This window comes from Panthera tigris, chromosome B4 (genome assembly GCF_018350195.1).
Source record: "Panthera tigris isolate Pti1 chromosome B4, P.tigris_Pti1_mat1.1, whole genome shotgun sequence".
In the NCBI taxonomy this organism is placed as follows: Eukaryota; Metazoa; Chordata; class Mammalia; order Carnivora; family Felidae; genus Panthera; species Panthera tigris.
In genome coordinates, this window is record NC_056666.1 from 129,897,450 (window position 1) to 129,908,236 (window position 10,787).

General features: G+C 63.2%; 2 protein-coding genes across 2 annotated transcripts; one reads left to right on the forward strand and one right to left on the reverse strand.

Annotated features, from left to right (window-relative positions):
• Positions 1–1,812: 1,812 nt before the first annotated feature.
• LOC122240542 lies at positions 1,813–8,607 on the forward strand. Its single transcript, XM_042993715.1, has 4 exons — positions 1,813–2,056; positions 2,268–2,437; positions 6,089–6,257; positions 7,258–8,607. The coding sequence occupies exons 1-4, from the start codon at positions 1,813–1,815 to the stop codon at positions 7,455–7,457; spliced, it is 783 nt and encodes a 260-aa protein (XP_042849649.1). The 3' UTR covers positions 7,458–8,607.
• A 197-nt stretch (positions 8,608–8,804) lies between these two features.
• SSTR3 (somatostatin receptor 3) lies at positions 8,805–10,144 on the reverse strand. Its single transcript, XM_042993196.1, is given in 2 exon segments — positions 8,805–9,859; positions 9,862–10,144. Coding segments are annotated over 2 exon segments (1,257 nt in total). The 3' UTR covers positions 8,805–8,885.
• Positions 10,145–10,787: the final 643 nt, after the last annotated feature.

Below are 10,787 nucleotides of genomic sequence, written 5' to 3' on the forward strand. Positions count from 1 at the left end.
GTTTATCCTCTCGTGCGCCCGCACCGTACTCCGTGCAGCCCCCTGCCAAAGGCTGCTCATCCCACTTAACAGATGAGAAGGCCAGGGCCAGGAAAGGGACTGGGCTTGCCAGGTTCTAAGGCCGGCTCCTTTGGCCCCCAGCCAGGCCGATGCCCCAGAAAAAAAAAAAAGCCCCTCTTTTATTCTGTCCAGAACAGCTGGAGGCAGGGCAGACAAGACAGCAAGACTCAGATGTATTATACTTCAATATTTTTCCTCTCGCTCTCTCCCACTGTGCCTAAAATGCCTTCGTCTATGCACCATCCCCGGGCCTCCCAGCCATTCGGAGGATCTCCCCAGCTGGCCAGATAGCTTAGAGACAGAGTTCCAGCTCTGGGGCAGAGAAAAGTGTTAAGTCTCCGCTCCTCCTAGCTGCGTGACCTTGGGCACGCTTCCCTACATCTGAGCCCGGGAGTCCCTGGGCCAGAGGGACACGACGAGGCCGAGGGCGTCTGAACAGCTTGTGGGACACCCAGTGGGGTACCCTGTGTGGGCCACCCATCAGTGCTTCTCCATGGTTACACCGTGAATATGGCAAGGGCATGAGCCCATTCTCATGCACACCCGAGTCAGAAGCCCTGGGACCCAAGAGACTGCATGTCCAGAGAAGCTGGCTTGGGATACCTCTCGTCACTCTGCGACAACCCCCATCAGCAAGGGTGTAACCCCAAGGCAGAAGGCCAAAACCTTCGTCGCCAAGGCCAGAAACCCAGGGCAGAGCTGTGTGTTCCCCAACCGCCCTCTTCTCCCCCTGCTTACAAAAGATGGCTTTTATTCCCTACCTGGCTCTGTCCTAAGGGTTTTTTTTTTTTTTACGCGTATTAACTCATCGAATCCCTCGGCAAATCTCTGAGTATTATCCCCATTTTACAGATGAGGAAAATGAGGCACAGACTCACTCTCAGAACCAAGCTCCTAGCCACGCCCAGGTTATTGCCCAGGATTGGGGAACAGGTATAAAAATAGTGACATTCGGTCAGTGCTTACAAAGCGCCAGGAAACGTCTTGTAATTTAAAAAATAAGACGTGTGCCTCTCAAAAATGAGATAGAAGAGAACACATGATTCCTGGAGTCAGATTTGCAAATTGCGAATGACAAGTCACCGATCTGACCGCTCAAGGTCAGTAACCAATTAAGAAACTAAACAAAGGAAACCGGGAGCGCCGCCTGCCGGGCAGGGCCGGAGCCCCGGGTAGCTTGTGTGTGTCCCATCCCACCCGCGGCTTGTGACGCCCCCCCACGCGTCCTGCCCCCTTCTTCAGGAGATAATGGGGCAGAGGAGGGGACGAGGAAGATGAAGGGCCCACTGCGACGCGCTAAGGGGTGGCCCTGGAGCCCATGCACTTTTCCCAAACCCCATTCTCCACAGTGGACGGAGGGTCCAACGGGACCCTCCCTCTCCCCAGCAGTTCGTCCAGCTTCCCCCCTGCGTGGAGAACCCCAGACTTGGTTGTACCGAGCCCTTCCACTGGCTGGTCCTGGGGGAACGTCCACCTCTGGACTCAGTTTCCATCCTGGACTCGCTGATCCCAAGGGTGTTAATCCGAGTTGGGCGCGTTTAATCTCATTTTAACCGAAGGGGAAACTGAACGCCCAAGAGGCCCAGCGAAGGAAAGGGCCCGCAGGTCTCAGGACGCCCGCCCGTCGCCGGCCCCCCTGCCCCGCCACACAAGAACCCCGTTCGTTAACTGTTAGAGGGGGAAACTGAGGCTAAAGGAAACAGGTGCAGCAACTGGTTCCCTCCCCACGGGGCGGCTGGCGGCAGAACCGGGATGAGGAGCCCGCCAAGGCGCGTGGGAGGGAATCCAGCAGCCAACCTTGGCCTCCTCTGGGTAGAAGTGGGGGTGGGGGCGACTCCCCGACCCAGGCCCACCCGCTTCGCCCTCGAGCACTGGGAAAAGCCTGCCACCGGCCGCGGGCACGCTCGCGGCACCCTCGGCACGGCCCAGATCTCGGCCAAACCGGACCCCACCGCGCCACCGCCCACCGGCTGCGGAGCCTCAGGGCCACTCTGCAGTGGCCTCGGGGCCTCCACCCGGGAAGCCCAACCCCAGGCGGCAGGGAGGAGCCACCGCGGCGCCAGGGAGGGGACTTGGCAGTCTAGGGCCCGGCGGCGTCGAGCGGGCGCGAGCCAGGCCGGACATAGCCGACTCTCGCCGACCGCTGCCGAGGACAACCGAGCAAGAGCCGAGTCTGGCCGGGCCTTAGCGGGTGCGGCCGAACACAGCCGAGTCTGAAAAAGCGGGTCCGAGCCGAAGAGAGCCGAGTCCAGCCGAGCGGAGCCGCGACCAGGCGGAGGTGCCGCGGCGCCCCCTGCCGGACACAGCGCACAGCGCTGGCCTGGGCCGGAGCCCGTGGCGCAGCCCTCGGGTCCTGCGACAGTCCTGTGAGATGCGGGTAGGAGCCCTTTTTACGGATGAGGACACCGAGGCTCGAAGCCAGCCCGGAGTCCCGCAGCGCTAAGACGTGGTGGCGGCTGGGGTCGGAGCCCGATGGTGTGGCTGACCGCTCAGCTGACTGCCACCCGCATGAACAGGCATTGACGGTTCGCTTCGTTCTCTGTGTAACCGCTGCCATTTGATGTCCCGAGAGGAGAAACCCGCCCTGAGGAGCAGAGGGAAGGCGACGACCCCTCCTTACAGATGGAGAAACCGGGTCTGGGCCGTGTTGACCAAGTGCGGCAGCCGGCCACCAGTTCCCGTGTGCAAATATTGACACCTTTTCTGGCAATTAAAGCAGACAGCAGGCCCGAGAGGCCGCATCCCACCCTGGGCCTCTTCCCCCCTCCCCCATCCTCCCTACTCCCCCCCTGGTCCTCCCCGCTTCCACGGTCCTCCCCACTCCATCGTCCTCCCCACTCCCCCCCTCCGTCCTCCCCATTTCCCCCAGGTCCTCCTCACTCCCCCCATCCTCCCTACTCCCCTGTCTTCCCCACTCCCCCCCATCCTCCCCACTCCCCCCCATCCTCCCCACTCCCCCTGGTCCCCCCCAACTCCCCTCTCTCGGTCCTCCCCACACCCTTTCGTCCTCCCCACCCCTCTACAGTCCTCCCCACTCCCCCCAGGTCCTCTCCCCTCCCCCATCCCCATTCCCCCCAGGTCCCCTTCACTCCTCCCCCTCGTCCTCCCCACTCCCCTCCTTCCCACTCCCCCCCGTCCTCCTCACTCCCCTGAGATCCTCCCCACTCCCCCCATCCTCCCCACTCTCCCGTCCTCCCCACTCCCCCCATCCTCCCCACTCCCCTCGAGTCCTCCCCACTCCCCCCCAGCCTCCCCACGCCCCTCCAGCCTCCCCACTCCCCCTGGTCCCCCCCAACTCCCCTCCTCCGGTCCTCCCCACTCCCTTTCATCCTCCCCACCCCTCTGCAGTCCTCCCCACTCCCCCCAGGTCCTCCCCACTCCTCCTGTCCTCCCCACTCCCCCCCATCCTTCCCACTCCCCCCATCCTCCCCACTCCCCTCCAGTCCTCCCCACTCCCCCCTACCCTCCCTACTCCCCCCCAGCCTCCCCACTCCCCTCCAGCCTCCCCACTCCCCCTGGTCCCTCCTAACTCCCCTCCCCCGGTCCTCCCCATCCCTCTGCAGTCCTCCCCACTCCCCCTGGGTCCTCCCCACTACCCCTGTCCTCCCCACTACCCCCCCCCCCCGGCTCCTCCCCACTCCCCCTGTCCTCTCCACTCCCCCCCCCCCCACCCCCGGTAGCAAGCCGACCATAGAGGACACGGGCTCCTGGCTGCCTACTGACCGTGTTCCCGGGGTTGTGTGACCCAGGACTATGTTCCTGGGGTGTGTGAACCGGCAGGTGTCCGGAACCCTGGAGATGCCAGGTGTGGCCTGGGCATTTTCTTTGAGCCTGTGAAAAAGTGAGGGCTGGCTTTGCCCTCCGCATGCACGCGCGCGCACGCACACACACGTGCACAAGTGCGTCCCCTTCACTCACCCTTGTGTGCACACCACCGTGACCTGCCAGCCAGGCCTGTGCTGAGGCCACAGGGGTCACCGGAGGGGGGGCTGAGCCTCTAGGAGGCGACGGAAGTCCCCTATGGGGCCCGGCCGGGCCTCTTGCCTGTCGGGTCTTCCCTGAGGGCATCACCTGACTACCCAGGGGCCACCCGCGGCCTCGGGGCCCTCTCTCCACCGCCAGCGTTGCTCCTGCCACCCTGTCCCCCGTTTTCACAATTGTTAAAAACTAGAGACACTGGACCGGGGGACTGGGGACTCAGAAAACAGGGCTCTTGGTCCCTGCTTCTGGAGCCGTGACCCTGAGCAAGTCGCATGAGCATCCCAGGCCTCACCGTCCTCAGCTGGGAATGGGTATCGGAGCCGCTCTGGGTACCTGGGCCTCCTTCCCTGTGCCATCGACTCTAGGTTCCTCTTTTGGCTCAGCTGGGCCCTAACGCCTCCCGGGGAGAAGACGTCCACCCTCCACCGGCAGAGGGACTCTTGCTTCTGTTAAAGCACTTCCCATGTCAACACAGCACCTAACGCATCAGGCACGAGTCTAAACTGTGCACAAATATTAACTCATTTAAACCTCCTAACGGTAGAGAAATCTGCCCTCCCTCCCCCGATCTCAGAGCAGAGGAAACAGAGGCACAGGAAGGTTAAGTTAAGCGGTTCAGGGCCCAACAGCTAGGGAAGGGAGGAGCCGGGACTCAAACCCAGGCAGCTCCAGAGTCCGCATGCTTAAGAACTGGCTTCTTTCTCTCTTATCTCTGCTGTGACTTCCTTTGCTCCTGAAAGACGGACCTTGCACTTCTCTGCCTTCAGCCTTTTGCAGCTGACAGTTGCCTAATAAACGCTCACTGAATGAAAGAGTGAACGGGTCGGTGCCACGGTTCCACACACACACACACACACACACACACACACGCCCCCGAGAGATCCCGGAGAAGAGGGACGATTATCTCTGTCTCGCAGGTGGGGATCTGTTAGCCCGTGCGCTGGGGCTGCCGTAACCGAGGGCCCCAAACTAGGTGGCTTCCAACAGAAATTAATTTTCTCCCGGTTCGGGAGTCTGGAAGTCTGAAATCAAAGAGTCAGCATGGTTGTTTCCTTCTGAGGGCTCTGAGGGCCTCTCGCCCAGCTTCTGGCAGCGGGCTGGCAACCTTTGCTATTCCGTGGCTTGGAGAAGCATCACCGGGCATTCTTCCTGTGCCCCTGTCCGTCCAGATCTCCCCTTCCATTAAGAACACCAGTCACGCGGGGCGCCTGGGTGGCGCAGTCGGTTAAGCGTCCGACTTCAGCCAGGTCACGATCTCGCGGTCCGTGAGTTCGAGCCCCGCGTCAGGCTCTGGGCTGATGGCTCGGAGCCTGGAGCCTGTTTCCGATTCTGTGTCTCCCTCTCTCTCTGCCCCTCCCCCGTTCATGCTCTGTCTCTCTCTGTCCCAAAAATAAATAAAAAAATGTTGAAAAAAAAAAATTTAAAAAAAAAAAAAAAAAAGAACACCAGTCACGGTAGGATTGGGGGGAGGGGCCGCCCCCCACCCCGGCATGACCTCATCTTAACTCCTTGCATCTGAAAGGAGCTTACTTCCAAATAAGGTCGCATCCAGAGGCCCTGTCTGACACCACTTCTGTTCCTCAGTTGGGCCTGACCCCCCCCCCCCACCTCTCTTCCTTTTATTCCCTGCAGCTCTCCAGCCTCAGGGCCTTAGCACACCAGGTTCCCTCTGCTCCAGGCTCAGCCCCCACCCACGGCAGGCCCCGCCCCCCCACGCTCCCCCCTCCCCCTCCCCCTCCCCCTCCCCCACCAGGAAGTGATTCCTGCGCTTCCATGGTTCCCACAAAGAGCACGGAGACTGTGCGTCTTCCTCCCCCGTGCCTTCAGGCCAGCCTGCCAGCGGTGTCACTGAGAACATCACCAGGGCCCGCCAGTGACATGGCGTTGGCAGGACTGCGACCTCCCGCTACTCTGGGGAATGCCCCTCACACCCCAGCCTGGGGTTCTTGCCACCTTTAGAGTATTTCCTTCTGTGTTTAGAGTCCTGTGGAGCCCAGCTGTCACCTCCCCAGGGGACAGCGACCTCCATCTTCCCCACCCCTTGTAGGCGAGGACACCTGCAGCCTTGGGCCCTCGGCTCCCCCTACTCCAGGCCCTGCAGACTCCCAGATCCTCACCGCCGATGCCGATGCCGATGCCGATGCATGAAGTCCGGGTCCAGAGCCTGATGGCCATGGGCTGTTGCCTGGCAACCGCCTCTGAGAGAGAAGTTGAAGGTAAGGCCCTGACTCTGAGCAACTTGACCGCCTGGAGAGGAGGAACCAGGCAGGGAGGGCCATCACCACTCTTTCCTTCCTGCTCAGACTCACAACCCCAGGTCTCTCCTCACCCTGTGGCCCCCGCCTTTCCAATAACCCACAGATTCCAGGCCCAAACCCCTACACAAGCTCCTTCCAGCACCCCCCCCCCGCCCCGGCCCTCCCCACATTTATCCAGGGTCCCTTCGTGGCACAAATGCAAAGGAGGCTAGAGTCCCGGTGTGAAAATTGCCCCCCTGCAGCTTGGGAAATGGAATCTCCCTATTCGTTCATTTATTGCAAGTATTCATATTTACGCGACCCCGGGAACACAGCCCATGCCCAGAGAGACACGGCTGGTGTGGCACACACACACGCACGCACACACACACACACACACACACCCATCCATGCACACCAGTGTAGACGCACAGCACCTGGCAGAGGAATTGGCCCAGGTCACGGCTCTTGTCGGGGGTCACTGTCTTTATTGACAAGAGCTAGGGGCAGGAGCCGCACAGGATTTCCCTAAAGGGCCTTCCAGCTGCCCTTGGAGAACAGGCGCACCTGTCCCAGGGCTCAGGAAGGCGGGGCCGGCCAGGGGATGCCGAGATGCCGGGGGCCTTCTTCCCTCAGACCCCCAGATCCTCATCAGGGGAATCCCAGACGGGGGGGCCGGGCCTCCAGCGCCAACACGCGTACGAAGTCTGTTTCGGTGACCTGAGGGGGCCGCGTTCCCCAAGCCCTGCCTGTCTTTGGCCTCTGACTCTCCGGAGCCTTCCTCCTGTCTTGGGCCCCGCAGTATTCTTACCTCCGAGAGCCAGAGCCAGAGAGGCCGCTGGCGGAAGGAGCAGGTGTCGGCCAAGCCTGGCATGGCATGGGGGTCGCTTCCACTTTATAACGTGACGCGCCCACCCCCACCCCCACCCATCGCGCTGTGCTTGGCGGCTTGCCCAGCATGACTCATTTTCTTCCCCAGATCTGAGCAGGTCGGCAAGCCGGGACAACCTCCATTTTATGCTGGAGACACTGAGGCCCAGAGAGGTCAAGGCTAGGCAGGATCCTGAGGTGGGTTGGAGACCTAGGTCTCCCCACATTGTGGTTTCGCATACTTTCCCTGAGGAGCCCCCTGCCCTCCGCGGGGGGGCGGGGGAGGGAGGATTGAGGGATTTAGCCTGAGTACCACCCTCCCCAGGGCCAGCCTCACTGTGGCTCTAAACGGTTATCTCCGGAAGAGAGTCCTTGCATGGCGGCCCCTCCCTGTGGTCCCTGTCCAGGCCCCTCTGGCTTGTCTTCCCTGGGCCTCCTCAAACTGTAGCGCCAGAGAATGAGGGGCTTCCATCAACACACGGCCCCTCCTAACCAGCACAGACAGGCCCTCCGGGCAGCCAGCGCTGTGCCTTCCAGACCATTTGCTTTCCCGTCCTCACTGCATCGTTTTCTTGAGATTGATCAGGCCGGGCATCCACAGCCTGCCTTCGGGGACGCTGCACCTGAGCCCGGCCCAGAGGGGCCAAGGATCGCTCCAAGGTCACGGAGCAGGTCTGTCCTGCACCCACCTCCTCCTCCTTCCCTCCCTTCTCTCTCCTCCTCTCCCTCCTTCTCTCCACCACACTGTTGAGACGCTGCGCTTCCCTGCCAGTCTGCCTGGCCCGGATCCTGCCTTGGTCTCCGCGAGGGGAGGAACGCCAGGGGGTAGCTGCTAAGGGGAGGCTCCTGGAGCCCGCAGACGCCCAGAGACACCCCCACTCCAGCCACGGGACGCAGAGTGAGCCGCTTTGGGGATAGGTCAGCTGCCCTCAACGGGAGCTGAGCCAGGCTTTAGGTGGCCTAAATGTATGCAGTGTGGGGTCCCTCTTTATGAAAAAGAATACGAAATCACAAGTACAAAATAAGATACAGGGCCTTGGAAGGGCCCAAGCGGTAAGGGGCCCTGAAGCTGAACGGCCTGACTGTCCTGCAAAATCCCGGACAATTCTCCTGTCCAGGAGCACGGGAGCCCCAGCGCTGGCCGCCCGGGCCGAGAGGGCCTGGAGGTTCCTGGGTTGTTCAGCAAGGGAGGCCTGAGGCCCAGAGAGAAGAGCCCGCCCAGGCCTTGCAGCGAGTGGGGGAGAGCTGATGTGGGGCCTGAGCAGTGTGTACCCCTCCCTGCACTGGGTAAGACTTTCTTCTATTTGGGGTCCCAGGCCCTCTCCTGGGAGCCTGACTCTGAGCCCCGGGCGATCCAGACCTCGGTCCGTCCCTCCGAGGGCCAAGATCCGGGCCCATCTGCCAGGATGCTCTGTCTTTGAGGGGGAAGGCCGGTGCGCAGCTCTCTGGGCCCCACTCAGGCAGGTCGGCCCGCGGCAATGCCCCTCCAGACTTCTCGTCCAGCAGAGCCAGGCCAGGCTCAGTCCTCCCATCCCTGAGTCACAGAAGAGAACACCAGGCGCAGGGAAGGAAAGTGACCTACGCGAGGGTCACACCGCGAGTCTCAGCAGCCACAGGATGGGAGCCCAGGCCTCCACACATCCCGTCACGGGGCCCCGGGCACCGTGGGTGGCCCGCCCGAGGCGTCCCCACAGCTTCGGCCCCGTGCTTGGACCACGCTGGCCTCCCCGCGGGCCCCTACAGACAGCTGGCGTGCAGTGCGCCCGGCTTGCCCCCGGCTGTGGGCTCTCGGGGCAGGAACTGCCTCTGCTTGCTGGCCGTGCCGCTGGGCGGCCGCTCCTGCCCGCCGGTGCCAGGCCGTGCGATGAGGCTGACCTGGCCGTTCATCTCCTTCCCCTGCCCCCGCCCCCCTGCCGCCTCCTCGCCGTCCTCCTCCCCCTCGTCCTCCCCGGTCTTCTCCGGAGGCCCGGCAGAAGGCTCCTGACTGCGCACGCGGCGGGAAGGCCGCAGCAGGACCCTGCGGAAGCCCTGCTTGAAGCGGTAGGAGAGGAAGCCGTAGAGGATGGGGTTGGCACAGCTGTTGGCATAGGGCAGCGCCACTACCAGGAAATAGAGGCCGAAGAAGGCGGGCTCCTCGGGCAGCGGGCGCACCACGTTGACGATGTTGAGCACGTAGAAGGGCATCCAGCAGAGGACGAAGAGCGCCACGACGGCCACCACCATGCGCGTGACCCTGCGCTCCGAGTGCCGCCGCCGCTGGCACGAGGGCGCCCGCACCCGCCGCCCGGCCGAGCGCACCTTGACCACGATGAGCAGGTAGCAGAGGCAGATGACCAGCAGCGGCCCGAAGAAGCCGAGCGCGGCCGTGTAGATGATGAAGCCCGCGCGCCAGGCGGCCGCCGGCTCGGGCCACTGCATGTGGCAGGTGCTCATGCCGTGGGGCACACCCGAGAAGACCACCACGGGCAGCACCACCACGGCCGCGGCCACCCAGACGGCCACGCTCACCGTGCGGGCCACGGGCGCCGTGCGCCAGCGGGCAGAGCAGGCGGGACGGGCCACCGCGAGGTAGCGATCCACGCTCATGACCGTGAGGCAGAAGATGCTGGTGAACTGGTTGATGGCGTCCACGGCCATGACCAGGCGGCACATGAGGGAGCCGAAGGGCCAGTAGGACAGGGCGTTCTGGGCCGCCAGGAAGGGCAGCCCAGCATGAAGAGCTCGTCAGCCAGCGCCAGGTTGAGGATGTAGACGTTGGTGACCGACGGGCTGGCCGTGTGCCGCAGGACCACGTAGATGACCAGCGAGTTGCCCAGCAGGCCCACCACGCACACCACCAGGTAGACCAGAGGGATCAGAACACCGCTGACGGCCAGCCCCGCCACGCTCGGGGCCGCGGACGCGTTCCCCAGGGCGACATCCGGGGGCCAGGCCGAGGAGGCGTTCCCAGGCTCCAAGGCGGTGGGGGCCGACGAAGGAAAACCAGGGGTGTCCATGGCCGAAGAGGAGGGGGGGGGTGGCGGCGGTCAGCGGGCAGCTACTTGCCTGGAGGGGGAAGGACACGGCCGGGTCACGGTGGGCGATGGCGGTCCCTCCACCGCCCCTCCCCCTGTCACTCCGAACTTGGAGACGCCGAGAGCGCCCGCCCGGCCAGAGCCGGACAGGCCCCAGCCATTTTACTCTGCACGGGCCGCCAAGGCATCCCCGCCTGTCAGACGAGGACACTGAGTCTCAGAGAGGTGACATCCGTCACATGGCCAGGGTGTGGGGGGGGGACGCGGGCTTGCCTGGCTGCAAAGGGCGGGGGCCTGCGCTGGCCTGTGCCTCGCAGGGTCCCCTTCCCCTTGGCACCCGTGCCCCTGTGGGTCCTCCACAGGTGTCTAACGGAGGAGTGAACGGATCAGTCCACTGGCCCATGACCACACAGGCCCTTCCTTCTAAACCAGAGTTTATCAGCCGTCTTTGACACCGGCCCATTTTACATTGTGACTCAGCGAGGTCATACTGTTTCGGAAAGCAATACTTGCCCTTTCTGCACAGGATGCCTCGGCTGGCAGAAGCCCAAGCCCGAGGGCATCACCCCCTGCGATAGACCGAACGTGTCCCCCTCTCCCAAATTCACGTGTTGAAACCCTCACC